This window comes from Podarcis tiliguerta, assembly GCF_965153285.1.
Source record: "Podarcis tiliguerta genome assembly, chromosome: 5".
Classification (NCBI taxonomy): domain Eukaryota; kingdom Metazoa; phylum Chordata; class Lepidosauria; order Squamata; family Lacertidae; genus Podarcis; species Podarcis tiliguerta.
The window spans coordinates 5,591,033-5,610,565 of NC_139538.1; the positions used below are offsets into that span (position 1 = coordinate 5,591,033).

Consider the following 19,533-nt stretch of genomic DNA (forward strand, 5'->3'; position numbering starts at 1 on the left):
CTTAACTTTCGGAAGGCATCTGAAGGCAGCCCTGTGTCGGGACGTTTTTAAGGATTGATGCTTTATTATGTTTTTATATGTGTTGGAAGTCGCCCAGCGTGGTAGAAAGACGGGTGGGGAATAATAATAATAGTGCTGTAAAAATAATGAAAATTATGAATACAAATTATAACTATTTTATTTTACTCTGAACTCAGCAACCATTTTATTTGGGTGCAGGATCGCTTCCCAACTTCTGTGCATAGAACAAGCCGCTAAAGAAGAAAAGGCGCCGGAGCCACACGAAGTCGAGCGTGCGCATGTGCGGCGCTGGTCCCTCACTCCTCGCTTCACCACCCTCTCGCGCGAGTCTTCGCTCTCGGTGTTTTGTCCACTCTGAGGCACCGTCCACCTACCCCTACCCCCCCCTTTCCGGAAGCGGAAGAGGCGGGCCGACGGAGGCCGCGAGCGAGAGTGAGGCGTGATGGCTGCCCGCGTCGGCGGGTCCTCCTCCGGGAAGCGTGGAGCCGGGTCCGGCGGCTCCCGGGGAGCTGAACCTCAAGAAGAGCCGCCGCCGCCTCTCCAGGCCGTGCTGGTCGCCGACAGCTTCAACCGCCGCTTCTGCCCCGTCTCCAAGGACCGGCCCCGGGTGAGGCGGCCAGGGGGGGCGGCGGCGTGGCCTTGCCTCCCTCACGGAGCGAAGCGCCCGGAGCTTCTGCCTTTGCCTGAGGGTCGGTGGGGGGGGGCGTGTCCCAGGTTCGACCCTCAGAGGCATCTCCGGGCAGGTCTGGGAGAGACTCGCTGGCTGGTCAGCGCTGGTAATTCTGAGCTGAGTGGACCAGCCTTGGGTGCCCAGGTGTTTTAGAGCCGTAGAGTTGGAAGGGACCCGAGGGTCATCTACTCCAACCCCTTGCAAGGCACGGATCCTGGCTAAAGGATCCCTGACAGATGGCCCCCCGACCTCCACATTAAAACCGCCAAGGAAGGAGATCTCCGGACTACAGCTGCCGGCACTTCTAGCCAGCAGCCAGGGAGGTTGGGAAAGCGCTGGTGGCGTCCGTCTCAGGAAGGTTGCAGCGGCCGCGGCGGCTGTAGAGACCGAAGCGGGAGAGACATGTTTTGGTGCAGCTGGGGTGGATGAAGGCGTCTGGTTGTGCTGATGCAGGTTCACCGTAGCATTTCTTCTCTCTGCGCTCCTCCTCCTCTTGTTCCTCCACTGGTCACTGCTGCGGATGCATTGCCTGACTGACAGTCTCCAGGCACTGCGACCATTTGCAAGGGATTCCCACACAGCGGGGTTGATGTTGCCAGCCTTCATGTCACGAATGTAGACATCTTCATAACGCAGAATTGGTCTGCCTGCGGCCTTGGTCCTTGAAGCCGACTCAGCTCCGTGTTACAAAGATGTCTGCAAACGTTACGTGAAGGATAGCAACATCAGCCCTGCTGTGTGGGAATCCCTTGCAGATGATTGCAGTGCCTTGAGGTCTGGCTGGGCCTAAGGCAGCTTCCTGTGTTGTTTGTGGAAGGGCTGCAGCTTGCTTCTGCGTTGGCCTGGTTCAGTCTTCAGTGTCATCTCCAGCTGAGTTGAGAGAGACTCCTGACTGAAATCCTGGAGAGCTGCTGCTGGCCAGTGTAGGAAGTATTGAGCTGGGTGGACTCCAGTTGTCTGGCTCATTTTGGGGAAGAGCCACAGCCCAGAGAGTTAAAGTGTCGGCCTTGCAAGCAGAAGGTCCCAGGTCTGATCCCTGGAGGTATCTCCAGGTAGGGTTTGGAGAGGTTCCCTTTTTGAAACCCTAGAGATCCACCACCAGTCACTGCAGACAATACTGAGCTAGATGGACCAATAGTCTGACTTGGTATAAGGCAGCTTCCTATGTGTACCCTATGAGTAAGCCCCATTAGATTCAATAAAGCTTCCCTGTGGTTGGTCACAGTTTGGATTGTGCTGTCATTCAGAGTTTGAAATTCATTCCCCTTCCTCCCAACACTGATCTTTGTTCATCTTTGGAAATAGCTTCACCTCTCCTGTTGCATGAGTTGGCTGTTAAAGCAGCAGCAATTATTTCTTTTCTTATAAAAAAGAATGGCTGACCTTCAAGTAAACAATTGCACAAGCCGAATGAGCCCCTTGTGCAATGGACTTTTTGTTTTCTCCTCGCCCCCATGCACACACCCCATTGTCCCTAAATGTGCTGCAGAACGTTGGGGGAACTTCATAAAAGATTTAGGGGGTGTATGGAGAGAATGTTTCATTGTGCAAGGAGAAATCCTAGCACTGACACAACATTTCCTTTAGTGCTATGTTGAATTCCACCCTTTGTGTCTTCCATTCTTGGAGAGATGACTTCCATTGTATCTTTAGACTCCATTCATAGTACACTCCTTTCTTAACTGATAGTTCCAAGAATCTCGTCGTAGGGACATATTTAAGATGTTCACCTCCAGCCTCTGAGCCCTGCACCCATCACTGCAAGCATTTTGTGTACACACAAATGCCAATGAAAAATCTCTGTGTTGGGATGTTTTTGGGATGATTTCTGAGGGCTGGAAAGATGTGAAAGTGAGCCAGATTAAGTCATCTTTCCACCTGTCAGAACATTAGCTTGTATCTTTTAAAGTAAGGGAAGTCATGATCCCTTATATTCAGTGCAATAGAAGGGTTAGTACTAAGACTTAAGCCTTTCTAGATATTGTCAGTTGATGGAGAAGGTAACTTCTCTGGGATAATTCATGTGATCCACGAACAACAGCATGGCTTCCACTGAAATTACCAGTTGTTGTGGAAGATGTGTCATCCTTTGATCTTGCCTTTAAAAGGGGGGGGGGGAATCCAGTATTTAGGAAGCCCTTGTAATCTGTGTCATTGCGGGTTGTTAAGCAGGCTTTGCTGGATAGTTTTTGTAGCAGCCAGCTTGCCTGCACAGAGTTGATTACTGGTGAGATTTTTCAGTTTACAGCTGGCAAAACTTATTAAAAAGAGACACCTATTATTGTGAAAATAGCAGCTGAGCCCTGTCATAGTTCAAGAAAAGAGAAGCAGTCAGCTCTTGAGCAGATTCCTTGGTAGGCTGGAGAATTCATCATGTTTTTTTGCAAGAGGAGTCCACAGTGGTTGATAAAAATATTATCCAATTTTGAGGCACCTGCAGTCATCTGAGGAGTTACGTGCAGCACTTACTTGATTGCATGCTTGTTTTGGAATGAACACATGCAACAGTTTCAGCAGAGTGCATGTTAAAGAACACACAAAGAGAACTTGGGACTCATTTCCAACAAGAAACTTTAAGTGAAGAATACCATATGCAGCAAGCTGGAGTGAATTGATTAGACTCAAGTTTCTGCCAAGTTTTTGTGGCACGATGGGGGGAAGGGAACTGAGCTAATTTTTTTGCAAGGGCTGATGGAGACAATAGCATTGCTCTTAAGAAACTCTCATAGATGAACTTGTAGGCTATGAGCAGGAATGGACAGAAGGGTGCCACAACTGAGAAGGCCCAGTTAAATATGTCTTAACTTGTCTTAACTTGAGAAGCAGGAGAAGGATTCCCCCCCCCCCCTGCAATCTTTGATTTAAAGGGAGAGTGTTGGGCAGATGCATTTCTATAAGTTACTGAGTCCAGACGATTAAGGGTTTTAACAATTAGCACTTTGAAGTTTTCCTGGAAGCTGTATGGTTCATTGAGTTAGCTGGCTTTCGGCAAAATGCACAAGCCAGACACCTAATGTATAGGCACTTGTGTAGACCTCAGACATGCAGGTCCCCTTAGGTCTTAAAACTTTAATGTGAGAACTTCCCATCAGTCACTAGTTTACAGTGAAGAAAAATAAACTACAAATCCATGCTGTGGTTAATTAGGAAACAATCTGCACCAGCAGCCTGAATGATGTTTAACGTTCTGGCTGTTGGAGCTACTGTTGTCATGTGTGCCTGGAAACAATGTGTGCCATTGTGTAAGAAAGGAAAGATGGCTGATCAGTGTGATAAGAGAGCACTTTTATTCCCTGAAATTTGAGGATGTGGCCATATGTCAAGAACCCTCCCACCACTAGGTAACAGCCAGGGGGGAAGGGAAATAGGAGGGATCAGAGATTATAACAGCTGAAGTATGGCTGTGCTATCTCGTTTCCTGTACTTCCTGTGAATGAAAGACTGAATTTGGGCTGAAACGAAATTACAGGCAGAGGTTTCTAGCAAAAGTTCTGTTGGTTCGCCTGTCTAGACTGTGTGGAATGAAGCCACGAGGCAGGGAATGTGTGAGAAGGCTGTCTTGTGGGTTTTTTGTTTTTGTTTTTTGACTTGTTAATTGGTTTATACGCAGAAATGATTCAAACAGGTTTTACGGTGAGGAAAAATAAAACACATACCTGGTCTGTGGATAGTGGAAAAGGAACTCCAGCAAGTATTTTAGAGGGTGCTTTGCTTTTTACCTTGCTGACGTGGAAGCTGCTGTCGTAATGTGCCGCTTTGCTGGAGGCTAAAGAGGCAAAACCACACAAAACTGCATTGCTTCCTTGCATTGAATTAGCCAGCCAGTCTTGTAAGAAGAGTACTTTTACTACCTAAAATTTGAGGTTGTCGCAGCCTGGGAGGATGTGTAGCTTTAGTGTTGTCCGATGAACAACTTGGGTCCAGGGTACCATAAGGATCGCCCAAATCCTTATATCCCAGCATGTTCACTGGGATAATCTGGAGGAACGCTGTTCATTGTACCCACTGCTACAGAGACCTTACTGGTCTCAAACAGAAGTCAGACCTTTAGTGTCAGTGGTCCCATGCCTTGGAACACTTTTCCAGCAGAAATTCATTAGGCACCCTCACTTTTGAAGACTTTTCCATGCGAACAGGCCTATGTAGCAACTTGAAGGTTTTTTGTTTTTTGAGTGGCCAGTTGTTTCAATCATTGTTTTGCACTGCTGTTTCCCATTTTATCTTTGTATACCACCCTGATACTTTAGTAGATAAATGGCAGTATATAAATAAATGATGACCTTGGCAACTGGACAGGCAATGTTTTTAACCTTTGATGTTTTATTGTGTTTTTAATATTCTATTGGGAGCTGCCAAGAGTGGCTGGAGCAACCCAAGTTAGATGGGCAGCATATAAATACAATCATCATCTTGCCACTTATTTTGAGAGACTGGTTCAGGACAGAACTGTCCCTAAATTTATCACGAGCAGCTTGGTCTTAAGATTGACCAGGAGATAAAAGGATGTAATTTGCTGGCTGCTGCATCAGCAATAGGAGATAGGAGAGCATGACACAGCAGGAATTCATACCAGGCCATGTATTATTGGCCGTTAGTATGTTTTGTTGAAGAGTCAGGTTAAATGGAGCCTGCGTGCAGAGATAAAAGCTTGTGGAACTTCAAAGTAGGAGAGCATGCTTTGTGATGCAGTCCTTTGCATTTCTGCTTGGGTCCAATTCCCACCAAGTTACGTGGGAATGTGCCTAGATTTGCAGCCTTACAGAGCAATCCTATGCATGAGTACTTGTATTAATTGTCCCATTGTGTTAATTGGGGCTTAAAAGGTAAAGGTACCCCTGCCCGTACGGGCCAGTCTTGACAGACTCTAGGGTTGTGCGCCCATCTCACTCGAGAGGCCGGGGGCCAGCGCTGTCCGGAGACACTTCCAGGTCACGTGGCCAGCGTGACATCGCTGCTCTGGCGAGCCAGAGCCGCACACGGAAACGCCGTTTACCTTCCCGCTAGTAAGCGGTCCCTATTTATCTACTTGCACCCAGGGGTGCTTTTGAACTGCTAGGTTGGCAGGCGCTGGGACCGAACAGCGGGAGCGCACCCCGCCGCGGGGATTCGAACCACCGACCTTTCGATCGGCAAGCCCTAGGCACTGAGGCTTTAACCCACAGCGCCACCCGCGTCCCTTAATTGGGGCTTACTTCCAGGAAAATGTGCATAGGATTGCTGCCTTAATTTCTTTGATAGACCAACCAACTAAGGCGGGTTAAATTAGTGAAGCTGAGACTGAAAAAGAATGGAAAATTAGAGGCAATGGGTGAAGATGTACCCCAGTGCCTGGTTTAATATAGCTCTGTTGCTATGCTGTGATGTGTGTCACCTTCCTTTTACATGAGATGGAAGATGTGCTCATTTGGATGTCATGCTGGCTCTGTTGTATTGCTGGACCAAGGCATGAAAATATTAAGATGGCCCATTGATAAAAGCTGCAACTCATTGTTAACTTAGCTTGTTGTTTTAATATCTTCAGAAGGCCACTTGTAGTGAGATTTGGTAACATACACAATTTAAAAATTTAATTGGCTAATGCTAGAAGGAAGATGGAATGGCGTGCAGGACTAAGCCCCCAAAGAACATAAAACTTTCAAACTCGGCAGTGCTGTTAAAGAGGATCAAAACGTTATTCTAACAAGTTTCAGGGGCACGAATTCTATAAACCCAAGGTATGGGGTTGTTAATTTCAAGGTCAAATTACACACTATGCTAAATGCATGATTGCATTCAATATGTCTGGTTGTTTTTTTTTTAAACCTAGTGGCTGTGGATTGGGACCATGCAGAGAGTATCTCTCTGCTGGACATCTCTGTCCAGATGAATATCACCCCTTGAAGTTTGCCATTGGGGAGAAGACACTGTTAGCACCACCAGCAGCTTGGGGGCTGACTTTTCTCAGGTGTGCTGTGGGAGGGCAGGGCTTAACCCTCCTTGCTGTGGTCCTGATCCTATCCCCCCCCCCCCAATGGCTGCTATTTAAAAACAACACCACACAAACTGTTTCATTAAATACAGTCACACATTGAACAAGATGCTAGGATGTGTTCCTGCTAGCAGAATTATAGAATATAATGTATTATAACTTTTTTTGTGGAGACACTGACTTTTCTTTATCCTGTAGGCTCTGATTCCATTGGCAAATGTAGCCATGATAGACTACACCCTGGAATTCCTAACTGCAACTGGAGTGGAGGAAACCTTCGTCTTCTGCTGCTGGAAGTCAGCAGAGATCAAGGAACATTTACTGTAAGAGCAGACACATTTTTTGTTGCTTTTGGTCCTCCTTAGTTTTATCTCAGGTCAGCTATTCCTGCTGATGGCTTTTGTAGGCCGGAAGTGGTCAGCCCCCATAACCTCATGCTTCAAGTGGCATATAGGTTTGTGGCATCCAAGGGCAGATATGCTACAAGATGATGCTGTGCTTTGCTAGGAATTGGGCGCCATGTATGAGTGTGCTAAGTGGTGGAACTGAGGCAGAGAGAGAGGTTGGGGGGAGAGGGAATGTTAGCAAGAGAGAAAATGGGATTTTAAACCAGCCCCTGCTTTCCTCAAAGTCTGTAGTGCACACTCTTTATACAAACAGTAGGGTGACAGAATAGTTAAGATATCAAAGATACCTAAAAATCAACTCATTCTTTCCAGCTTTCTTTTGTTAGGTGAGACCCACATATGAGAGGTTTCCTGTAGATGGCGCCTTTTATACTTCACACACAAGGCAATATCTCTGTTTTCCAGGATAATTTGGAATAGCTCCTGATCTTCAAATTTATAGCAGTGCTAATAAAGAATAATAAATGTGGGCTAAGCAGTCTTGTAGCTTTATGCCCTGCTCGGTTGGACTCATTTGGTTGTTTCGGTTTATAATGCTGGTTTTGGGTTTTTTTAAAAGTATGCATGTCTTTGGATTTATATCACTCCTTATTCTGAATGCTTAGAATGACTAGAAGCATTTTAGTACTCTGTGTTTCTTTGAAAGCTCCCCCATGCATGGAGAAATCTTTTAGCCCGATCCTCTGCATTTTTATTATTAATTAAATTTATTAGATGCCTTCTCTTGCCACATGCTGCTCAAGGCATCTTTACAGAAAACAAAAACAAAAGTGGCGAGAAAGAAAAGCTTATTTTCATTAAAACCAATGGGGGAGGGGGGGTTAGGGTTATTTCCTTGTTGCTCCCTCAAGACACTTCAAGCCATCTGATTTGTAATATGGTTTTTGTTTCTTCTAATGCCAGAAAAAAACATCATGGAGTCATCATCTACTGTACACAGTGTGCATATGTCCCCTATAATTCCATTCTATCTGCCTTCTTTGCCAGGAAATCTAAGTGGTGCCGTCCAGCCTCTCCAAATACTGTACGGTTTGTGACTTCAGACCTCTACCGCTCACTTGGTGATGTGCTCAGGGATGTTGATGCCAAGTCACTCGTTCGCTCCGACTTCATCCTTGTCTCTGGAGATGTGGTGTCCAATATTAACATTTCCACAGCTTTGCAGGAGCACAGGTGGGTATCTGGGAGGAAGATGAAGCAGCCTTTCTTGAGTCTCTGACTGTTTTCTCTTTTTTTTTTTAAATAATATTTTATTGAGTTTTACAACAAAAACTTAAAACAACAATAAACAAACAACCTCAGAACAGCAACAGAAAGAAAAAGAAAGGGAAAAAACAGAAAAATAGGTACTACAACACACAAACACAAAACAGCAAAATACATCAAAGAAAATAAACATATTAAAAACAATTTTTGTCTCCTTATATTCTTTACATTAACTTATTTCTCCGACTTCCCCAGACCTTCCTTCTCTGTATTCCAAGTCAAATATTCTGTCTGCAAATTCTTTTCCTCTATCATATTTTGATTTTCTAATACTCTTAAAGACTAGTAGATAGTTGCATTTCCTTAAGTCTGACAAAATATTAAATCTTTCTCTGATCACTTTTTCCCAAATACCCATTCACCCTCAATCCGATGTCATCAAACGTTCGTTATCTTATAATGTTTCTGTAAGTAGTCCTTAAATTTCCTCCAGTCTTCCTTCACCGTCTCTTCACCCTGGTCTCTGATTCTGCCGGTCATTTCTGCCAATTCCATATAGTCAATAACTTTCATCTGCCATTCTTCCAGTGTGGGTAGCTGTTGAGTCTTCCAATACTGTGCGATGAGTATCCTTGCTGCTGCTGTAGCATACATGAAAAATGTCCTATCCTTCTTGTGCACCTGTTGGCTAACCATACCCAGGAGAAAGGCCTCTGGTTTCTTCGAGAATGTGTATTTAAAGACTTTTTTCAGCTCGTTATAAATCATCTCCCAGAATGTCTTTATCCTTGGGCATGTCCACCAAAGGTGAAAGAATGTACCTTCAACCTCTTGACATTTCCAACATTTATTGTCAGGTAAGTGATAGATTTTTGCAAGCTTGACTGGTGTCATGTACCACCTGTATATCATTTTCATAATATTCTCTCTTAAGGCATTAGATGCTGTAAATTTCATACCAGTGGTCCATAACCTTTCCCAGTCAGCAAACATTATGTTATGACCCAAATCTTGGGCCCACTTAACCATCACTCATTTCACTTCCTCATCTTGTGTATTCCATTTCAACAGCAAGTTATACATTCTTGACAGAGTCTTAGTTTTGGGTTCTAACAGTTCTGTTTCCAATTTTGATTTTTCCACCTGGAAACCAATTTTTCTATCCATTTTGAAAGCCTCCATTATTTGATGATAATGAAGCCAATCTCGAACCTTACTTTTTAATTTGTCATAACTCTGTAATTTCACTCTATCACCATCTTGCTCTAAAATCTCCCAATATTTTGGCCAATTGGCCTCCATATTGAGTTTTTTTAGTGCTTTTGCTTCCATTGGAGACAACCACCTTGGAGTCTTATTTTCAAGCAAATCTTTATACCTCATCCAAACTTTAAACAATGCATTTCTGACAATGTGGATTTTAAACATTTTATGCACTTTGACCTTGTCATACCATAAATATGCATGCCAACCAAAAACATTATTAAATCCTTCCAAGTCCAACATGTCGGTGTTTTCAAGAAGTAGCCATTCTTTTAGCCAGCAAAAAGCTGCTGCTTCATAGTAAAGTTTCAGATCTGGCAGGGCAAAGCCCCCTCTTTCCTTAACATCAGTTAATATTTTAAATTTTATCCTTGGCTTTTTGCCCTGCCAGACAAATCTAGATATATCCTTTTGCCACTTCCTGAAACAGTCAGTTTTGTCTATAATCTGCAACGTCTGAAATAGAAACAACATTCTTGGCAGTACATTCATCTTTATCACAGCAATGCGACCCATTAGCGAGAATTTCAAATTAGACCATGTTTCTAGATCTTTCTTTATCTCCGACCAACATTTATCATAGTTATCTTTATATAAGTTCCCATTTTTAGCAGACATGGTAATTCCCAAGTATTTCACTTTTTTCACTACTGTCAATCCTGTCTCATTCTGAAACCTTTCTTTCTCAATTTCTGTTAAGTTCTTTGTCAAAACCTTGGTTTTGACTTTGTTTAATTTGAACCCTGCCAATCGACCAAACTCTTGAATCAATTCTAAGACTCTTTTTACACTGGATTCTGGCTCCTGCAATGTCAAAACTAAATCATCTGCAAATGCTCTTAATTTGTATTGTTTAGATCCGACCTGTATCCCTCTAACCAATTGGTCCTTTCTAATCATATTCAGCAACACCTCCAGGACTGATATAAAAAGTAAAGGGGAAATTGGGCAACCTTGTCGTGTACCTTTCTCTATTCTGAACTCCTCAGTTATTACATTATTTACAATTAGTTTAGCTTTTTGTTCAGAATAGATTGCACTTATACCATTTTCAAATTCTTGGCCTACCCCCATACCTTGGAGATTCTTCTTCAAAAAGCTCCAAGAAATATTGTCGAAGGCCTTCTCCGCATCTACAAATATCAGAACTGCTTTTGTATTTATTTTTTCCTCCAAAAATTCCAATATATCTATTATATTCCTCACATTGTCAGATAGATGTCTTCCTGGGAGAAAACCTGCTTGATCTTTATGAATCTCCTCTATTGATACTTTCTTGAATCTTCTAGCCAAAATATCTGCAAAGATTTTATAATCCACATTCAGTAGCGATATTGGGCGGTAGTTTTTAAGTTGATGTTTTTCAGTCTCTGTCTTCGGTATAAGCGTGACAAAAGCTTCTTTCCACGTTTCTGGTGCTTTTTCCCCCTGAAGTATTTCATTACAAACATCTTTCAACGGCTGAATTAACCAGTCCTTCAATACTTTGTAGTATTTGGCAGTCAGTCCGTCCGGTCCTGGAGACTTGCCTAGTTGCATATTCTGAATGGCACTCTGAATTTCTTGATCTGTTATCCTATCGCTCAGTTTCAATCTGCTTTCTTGAGATATTTTCGATAGCCCGTTCTCTTTCAAAAATTCCTCTATATCTGCTTCATTCTGGGGTTGCTGAAAGTAAAGCTGTTTAAAGTATTTTTGAAAGGCAGTCCTTATTTCCACTGGGTTCTGTATATTGCTTCCTTCCACTTCCAAATTTGTTATCGTGTTCTGTTTTTGTCTCTTCTTTATTTGCCATGCCAATAACTTTCGACATTTGTTTGCTGATTCAAAAGTCCGTTGTCTCATTTGCCTTATTTTCCATTCAATTTCTTGATTTATCATTTGCATATATTCAACTTGATATAACTTAATTTCTCTTAAAATTTCCTGTGATTTTGGTTTTACTCTTAGTCTCTTTTCTCCCTCATTGATTTTCTCTAAGATCTTTTCTCTTTTTTCCTTTTGTAGTCTCTTCTTAAACGTGTTCTGTTGAATCAGAAACCCCCTCATAACAGCTTTACTTGCGTCCCATACAGTTCTTTTCTCCACCGTAGTGTTTAAATTTATCTCAAAATAGTCCTTCAGGGTTTTCTGGGCCTTCTTGGTTATTTCCTCGTCTCTAAACAGAGCGTCATTCATCCTCCATCTAAAGGAGCCAGTTGGTATTAAGTTCATTACCATCTTAACAGCATTATGGTCGGAACAAGTCTTTGGGCAGATTACCGCTTTTTTTGTCTTCGGTGCCAGTCCTCTCGTAATCCATATCTGGTCGATTCTTGTCCAGGTCATTTTGGCTTCAGAGAAGAAAGTACCCTCTTTTCCTAGGGGGTTTTTAGTTCTCCAAATGTCCACCAAATCCAGGTTATCAGTCAATTCAAAAAAGGTTTTTGGTAGTCTCCCATCTTTGGTGACTACCTGTCGTTGTGCCTTGTCCATATTTGTCGAAACTACTCCATTCATGTCACCCATCAACATCACATTGTACTCCAAATAATCCATCAATGTCTCATGCAACTTCTTGAAAAACTCGGATTTTCCATCATTAGGTGCATACACACCTACTATCAGATATTTTTGTCCATGATATTGGATTTCAATTGCCAAATATCTCCCTTGTTCATCTTTGAACATAAACTTTGGTGAGAGGCTCTCTTTAGCATATATTACAACCCCTCTTTTTTTAACTTTGTCAGATGAGATAAATTCTTGGCCCAGTCTTTTATTAATTAAAATTTTCCTATGGAGCCTTGTCACATGTGTTTCTTGTAAGCAAATTAAGTCCAATTGTTCCTTTTTTAAGATATGAAAGATCGATTTCCTCCTTCGAATCGAGTTAAGACCATTGCAGTTCCAACTTAAAATTTGCAGAGACATGGTGAATTTATTCTATTATGTTCCTCCAGTTGCTCCCAACGTCTTATCCTTATCTGTCGAATCCGGTGGTGTCTTTTTCTTCCGAGTCCTCTTTGGTTTTGCTCCTGTCACGCCTTCACTCCCTTCCTCTGATGATTCCGATGGGTCTGTTACTTTTAAAATTCCCTTCTGTAGGTCCTCCTCGTAGGTTTCTAGGAATATATTCTTATCCTCCACTGATTTTATCTTTATCTTTCTTCCCTTGATACTGAAAGAAATTCCTTCCGGGAATTCCCACCTGAAGATGATATTGTTTTTTCTTAGTTGGGTAACCAGGTCCTTGTAGTTTGACCTAAGGTCCAAAAGAAATTTTGGAATATCTTTAAAAATCTCAACTTTGGATTGATTAATTACCAAGGGTTTTTGAAAATGTAGTCCAAGAACCTTGTCTCTTTCTTCTTTGGTTCGAAACGTAATCAAACAGTCTCTAATTTTGATCCTTTTACTTGTTCTTCCCAATCGAAAGGCACTCAAGATCTTAAATTCCTCTTTCTCGGGTTCCAAGTTCCAAAATTTCTCAAATTCTTGTGTAAGAAGGTCCCGCAGGCTTCCTTCCTCAATTTCTGGTATATTTCTAATTCTCAGATTCGTTTGTCTCTCTTTCAGGTCCAGCATAGAAAATCTTGCTCTATATTCCTCTAGTTGCTTATTCATCGGTGGTAATTTCTCCTCTGTGGCAACTGCAACTTCCCTTGCCTCCTCAGCAATTTTTCTTGTCTCGGCCGATGCTTCCAATAATTCCTTAATTGAAGCTGTATTTTGCTTTATACTTGCAGAATTTTGTTCTATTTTTTGGAAGGCCTCTGTTACTCCTTTATTTGTTTCTGCGACCTGGCTTTTTAATTCCGTAACTTGTCTTTTAGTGTCTGCCAGTTCCTCTGTCAGTTTGTCTAAGGATCCCTGTACCCTTGCAAATCCTGCCGTAATAAGGTCTTCTGTCCCCGACATTACTTTAACTTTAGGTGTAACAGAGGCACTTCCTGTAGGTTCTGGGAAGGATCCCCTCCTTCCCGTGTGAAAAGATTTGCCAGATCTTGTTGTTTTGTCTTGAAATTGCTGTACTTTCCCTCTTTCCTCTGCCATAAGCCGACTGTTTCAAGGTTACTCTGCAGCTGTAACTTGTTATCTACTCCAAAGTAAACAGTGGAAATTTTTCTCAGTTATTTTGTAGCTCTGTAACAATTCCAGTAGCCACCAGGGGGACCTAGCAGATGTTGCAGCTGAAGGGATAATATGTCTCCCACTCTCCTTTCACAGCAAACTTGTATCAGTAATGTTCCCTCTCAATATCCACAACTCACAACTCCATATCCATTACTCCAGTCCTTGTAAAAAATCCCTTTAAGCACTTCCACAGTCCATATGGCTTAACTTTCAGATTTGACAGATCAGGACCAGGAGTCCAGGCAGTGAACTTTATAGTAAACTTCTTTCAATGCAGGCAATAAAAAAAATTTTTTTTTAAACTCCCCCCCCTCTTTCCCTGCTTCCCGAGGGGGGGGGATTTCTCTCCAAAGACTTCAGATTTCAACCCTTTCGAACTTTATTTTTGTAGGGTTTTTAGTCCTCACGTCTTTGCTTTCCAATATTTACAGGCGGAAGGCTGACTCCCTGTTTAAACCTTTCCGCTTCGGTATCATATTACGTTGTTAATTTAAGTCCAATTTAAATCCAATTACTTCTCAATTCTTGCTTAATTTCATCAGATCCTTTAAAGTATTTGTATTTTTCCTACTCACGGATCCTTCTTTTTAGTCCCAATTGCACAGGAAAAAGTTGAGCGCTGCTCCGATCACAGCTGCGCGACGTCACTCCGAAAAAGAAGCGATTGACTCTCAGCACCGCTTCAACCCCCGCCACGCTCCGGAGCTCTTACTGAGCCCCGGAGACGTTTTGGGAGAGTGCTGTTGGTGCCCGCCGAGTCCCACGGACGTAGACCTCCTCCGTCCACGTTTCCAAGGGTCCCCCGCGTCGCCGTGGCGGTAGAACCCTGTTTTTTTCGGAGCTTCCCCCTCCGGTGCTCAGCAGGGGGCCGCCATGATCGATGGCGCTCAACCCGGAAGTCTCTCCTCTGACTGTTTTCTCCTGGTGTGTGTCACTTAAATTAAAATCTCTCTTCCTTCACCACACCCTGACCACCTCTTTACAGGCTACGGCGGAAGCTGGAGAAGAACGTGTCTGTGATGACAATGATTTTCAAGGAATCTACACCAGGCCACCGTTCCAGGTGCCAAGAGGACGACGTCATCCTTGCCATGGACAGTGCGACGAAGCAAGTGCTGCACTACCAGAGAACTCAAGGGCTGAAACGCTTCCGGTTTCCTACGGTGTGTTAATAGGGGAGCAACTGTCAGGAACCTGAGGATCAGATTGTACTAAACAGTTGCGCGAGTGGGAGCCAGCACAGCGAGTCCTGTTGGTGCAACAGGGGTCTCCCTTCCCAGCTAGCTTTGAGGTGTTGGGAATTCATATGGGGGAGGAGAGGAGAGAATTGCTTTCAGTGATGGAACAGTCCTAATAATGTGACATTGAATTCCTCATCCAGTTATGTTCTTCTCCTGATAATCCAGGCTCGGGTTCGGGCTTGCTTTTGAGCACAGACAGTTCAGTGTACCTCCCGTCTTATCTTGCAGGGTTGGTTGATGGTTGAATAAGAAAATGTTGTATGCATGCCTGAAACAGAAGTAGGGAACCTTGCGCCTGGCTGCAACCCACAGAGCCTTTGGGTTCTCCCTCTCAAAGTAACAATGAGGCTCTGCCTCCATGGTCCAAAGCAGTGTGTCTTGGATTACCAGTTCAGACGGTTGGGAATCACGGTTGGGTAGAGTGCTGTTGCATTCAGATAATGGGAGAAAGAAGGGGGGATGGAGAGGACAGAAGAGAGATAAGAGAAGGAGAAGTTTAGATGATGATGATGATGATTATTATTATTATTAATTGAATGCTGTGGATGCTTGTGAATTGATGCCATTTTCGTTCCACTCGTTTCTGGCACTCCCTCTAACACCTTGGGGCAGCTTCATGTTTTATGCACAAGTGTGGGCAGATATGCAAGTGTCATTCAATAGTGCAGCCTCTTGAGAGCCAGTGTGGTGTAGTGGTTAAGAGCGGTGGAGTCGTAATCTGGGGAACCGGGTTTGCGTCCCCGCTCCTCCACATGCAGCTGCTGGGTGACTTTGGGCTAGTCACACTTCTCTGAAGTCTCTCAGCCCCACTCACCTCACAGAGTGTTTGTTGTGGGGGAGGAAGGGAAAGGAGAATGTTAGCCGCTTTGGGACTCCTTCGGGTAGTGATAAAGCGGGATGACAAATCCAAACTCTTCTTCTTCCTGAGCTCATTGTGGGGACATGAGTGAGGAAGTTGAGCATCTCCCCCTGTAGCAAAGGGCAACTTGCTGCACCCTAGATTCAGTTCTACACTTCCTGCTGTGAGGGAACCCCACATGTTGCCTTAAAAGTGTGGGAAGTCTTAAACTAGGTGCATGATCCTCACTTTCAGTTCAAATTCTAGGCAAGCTCATATAACCGAGGAAAACATGTTCGTCCCTAGCTTTGGTGGGACTCGTCCTAGCCTGAGTCAGTGGTGTTTCAAGTCAAAGGATCTTGGGCTCTGATAAAATTTGAAAAGACACCTCTGCCTGAAACCTTCAGAGCGGCTGGCTTTTGGAGCAGACAAAATTGGGCTCTCTTGGTGTGAAGCAATTTCATATGTTTGTGTAGAGGATGTGTTTTCCTTTGTGAGCACCTCCACCTAACTTTTGATACTGTCTGGAAACACTGGGAAGCTTATTGTTCTGCATCTCATTTCACCCTACCAGTGGGGTCGCAGGGGAGCGTTGCAGAGCTCTCTAGATTCCCTGTGTAGCGTTGTGAAAAACACACAGGCCATTCACAAACAGAAAACCACTGATTTTAAAAGAAATGTTAGCATTCTTTACCAGGAAACTTAGAAGAAAAGCAGGTAACGGTTATGCCATTAACATTCAAACATGCATTGATTAAAGTATTAAATGCTGAAAACGTATTGGAGTTTGCTCCTGATTTCAATTCTGTGTACTGTTTCTGCAGGCACTAAATGTTTCTGCTGCAGGTGGTTTAGTCTGAGCTGGTTGTTGGGCTTGGTTCATGTGACACCATACACACGTGGTCCATTCAAGATACTCCTCCTGCCAGATTCTTGCTGTCGATTCTCTAGGTTAGCAAGCAGAGATGTTGGTATCGAATTTGTTTTGCGAGGCTCACTAGGCCTTTGCTGTGTCCTTACCTTTTTAGAGCCTGTTCCAGGGCAACGTTGAAGAAGTACAAATACGACATGATTTGTTGGACTGCCACATCAGCATCTGCTCTCCACAGGTGGGTGTCAGAAGCAGACTCAGTGTTGCCGCTGGAGAGGCCTCCCTCTCAAGTGTTGATTTGTGTTTAGCAACGTTAAGGCACAATGTGTTAGCTGGACGCTGAGGTCTGGCCGGTGTCTGCTGATTAGGGAAATAGTTTATGCAGAAGGACTTCTTCATCCTAGAGGAACGACTGCTTTGCAGTGAAACAAACTGAATCTTCCATCCGTCGTTGCATGGCCCTGAGTATTATGGGAGAGTGAGAAAAACATTTCTCTGTGCTCTTTCCACACAGTGCATGATTTTATACGACTTTTGTCATGCCCCCTCTTACTTGCCTTTTCTCTAAACTGCAAATCCCCCAAGGGTTGTAATCATAAGGCTATGGAGGTTAAGGCTATCAGTGGCTACTTGGATGCATTAAATCTCTTTTGTGTTACACATAATGGGTGTGTGTGTGTGTGTGTGTGTTAGAAATTCACTGCATTTTCTTCATCTTGATGCAAAGCTTTCTTAAGAGGATTATGTGGAACTGTGACTTCCTGTTCTGGCTTGTTTACCCTTATGTCGCGCTTCTTCTCTTCTTGCAGGTCGCAGAGTTATTCACGGATAACTTTGATTATCAAACTCGGGATGACTTGGTGCGTGGGCTTCTAGTGAACGAAGAAGTAAGTTTGTGTGATGGGAGGCTGCTCTGAGAGGATGAAGAGCCAGAGGCTGCACAGTGCTAACGTCAAGGACTGATGAAGGGGTTTGTGGGTGGAGGAAGTACAGGGAGCTGGGGGCCTCAATCTTTAGTGTCATATTTGAGCAATGTTTTGGCTGAATGTGGCAGATGGTTGTCCCAGGCCGGTTGCTGAGGCACATCCACTGCATTTTGACATCAGGAACACACCTTCACTGTATTCTTTTCGGCAGCCACTTAAAATGTTTTTCTTTGCACAAGCCTATTCAGACATAAATGCATACATACATAATTTTATTTATATGCCACCTTTTCATATGCCACCACGCTGAAGGTGGCTTAACAACATGAGAAAAATATATATGGACATAGCAAAAGTAGTTCTAAACAATACATAAAGCATTTAAAAATACAAAACCAAACTGAAATGTTTCCATATGAATCACAACAAAATCTAAAATAAAGATACAAAAAAGCCAACAGTAACCACATCCTCCAACAAAAATTCCCCAACAACAGCCCAGCTCAGGAGTCTGTTTGGCAGCCTCAGCTTTGTAGCTGGAGTCAGTTAGGGCCCTCCCAGACTAAGTGGAAAAGGCCTGCAAGGCAGGGAGCAGGTCTTCCAGGGCTCACAGGTCAATCTCTGACCTTTTATTTATCTCTTTTTAACGTACGTGTTGTCTTATGCTCTGCTTGGTATGTGGCCTAATTACTGAGTGACCTATGAAAGTAGCTTTGCAGGGGTGCCATAGCTGTGTGCAATGAAACCCCTGGAAGGGTAGAAATCCAACAAGCAGCTGAAGTCTTCGAGAATCCAAAATCCGAGTCAAATTCCAGCTTCCTCACGCAAAGGAGTCAAACTATCAGCTGCTTTGCTTGGGAATTGGGGACCATGGCCTGTCCTTGCTGTTTTGGCTTTTTGAATAGCATCTCTGAACAGTGCCTCTCTCCTGGACGCTTTAGTTGAGATTCCTGCAATGCAGCGGGTTGGATTAGATGACCTTTGGGCGCCCCTTTCAACTCTACAATTCTGTGATTCTCCCTTCTCCAGGTCCTGGGCAACCAGATCCATATGCATGTGACATCTGAAGAGTATGGCGCCCCTGTGTCCAACTTGCTGATGTACGAGTCTGTGTCCTTTGACGTCCTGCAGCGCTGGGTTTACCCGTTGACTCCGGAGATGAACTTCACCGACGACAAGACGCAGAGTTGCACGCATTCGCGGCACAACATCTACCGGGGGGCGGGGGTGAGCCTGGGCCATGGCAGCATCTTGGAAGAGAACGTCCTCATCGGGCAGGGAACATCCGTTGGCAAGAAATGCTCCATAACCAACAGCGTTATTGGCCCCAACTGCAAAATAGGCAAGTTCTTCCCTAGGCAAGGGTGCGTGGGTTGGTGGAGAAGTCTGCACCGTTTTGTGGCTGAAGGAGCAGGAGTTCTGATAGAAGAAATGATAAATAGCCACCAAGAGACAAATGGGGGAGGTGAAGTTACGTCGGAAGGGACAGAATTATCTATCTGTGTCTCCGGGAATTGGTTCTGCTACTCAGACAGTGTAGCATAGGCTTTGACAATCTGTACTGGATTGCAAGCTGTCACAGCTGGGTTGGAGTGCATTGCAGGGCCTGGGCTGGTTCAGGCACAGACTTCATGGGGTTGACCCATTGGGTTATGCTTGAGTCTTCGTTTGCTCCTTGCATTTGCCCTACATAAAAGACCTGCTGCTACCTCTCATCTTTGAGCACCAGCTTCCCAACACTGGGAACAGGCTCAGAGCTGTCACAGCATGCTAGGTTCTGCTCAGAACATGGAAGGTGGCACATCTTACCATCTGCAAGAGAAGTGAGCAGGAGAGGTAGGAAATTGGGGAAGCTGTGACAAGGGAGAAGCAGGTAAAGGGAGGACTAGGATGAGTCAGGGTATATATTGGCCATCTCAGGTTCTTGCATGGAGCGTCTCTAGGGTTAGCTAGCAGCATTGGGTGTTTCTGCTGCATGATGGGTAACTGTGTTCTGTTTCACGTCC

The 19,533-nt window shown here is 44.0% G+C and overlaps 1 protein-coding gene across 1 annotated transcript in view; it reads left to right on the plus strand.

The window, feature by feature from the left end:
• The first annotated feature begins 348 nt into the window (after positions 1 to 348).
• EIF2B5 (eukaryotic translation initiation factor 2B subunit epsilon) overlaps positions 349 to 19,533 on the plus strand; it is a 32,931-nt gene continuing 13,746 nt past the window's right edge. The window contains exons 1-7 of the mRNA XM_083442117.1: positions 349 to 628; positions 6,858 to 6,982; positions 8,054 to 8,239; positions 14,637 to 14,814; positions 16,759 to 16,839; positions 17,411 to 17,488; positions 18,557 to 18,869. Coding sequence (XP_083298243.1) covers positions 464 to 628; positions 6,858 to 6,982; positions 8,054 to 8,239; positions 14,637 to 14,814; positions 16,759 to 16,839; positions 17,411 to 17,488; positions 18,557 to 18,869 — 1,126 coding nt within the window. The 5' untranslated portion in view covers positions 349 to 463. The remainder of the gene's footprint in view (positions 629 to 6,857; positions 6,983 to 8,053; positions 8,240 to 14,636; positions 14,815 to 16,758; positions 16,840 to 17,410; positions 17,489 to 18,556; positions 18,870 to 19,533) is intronic.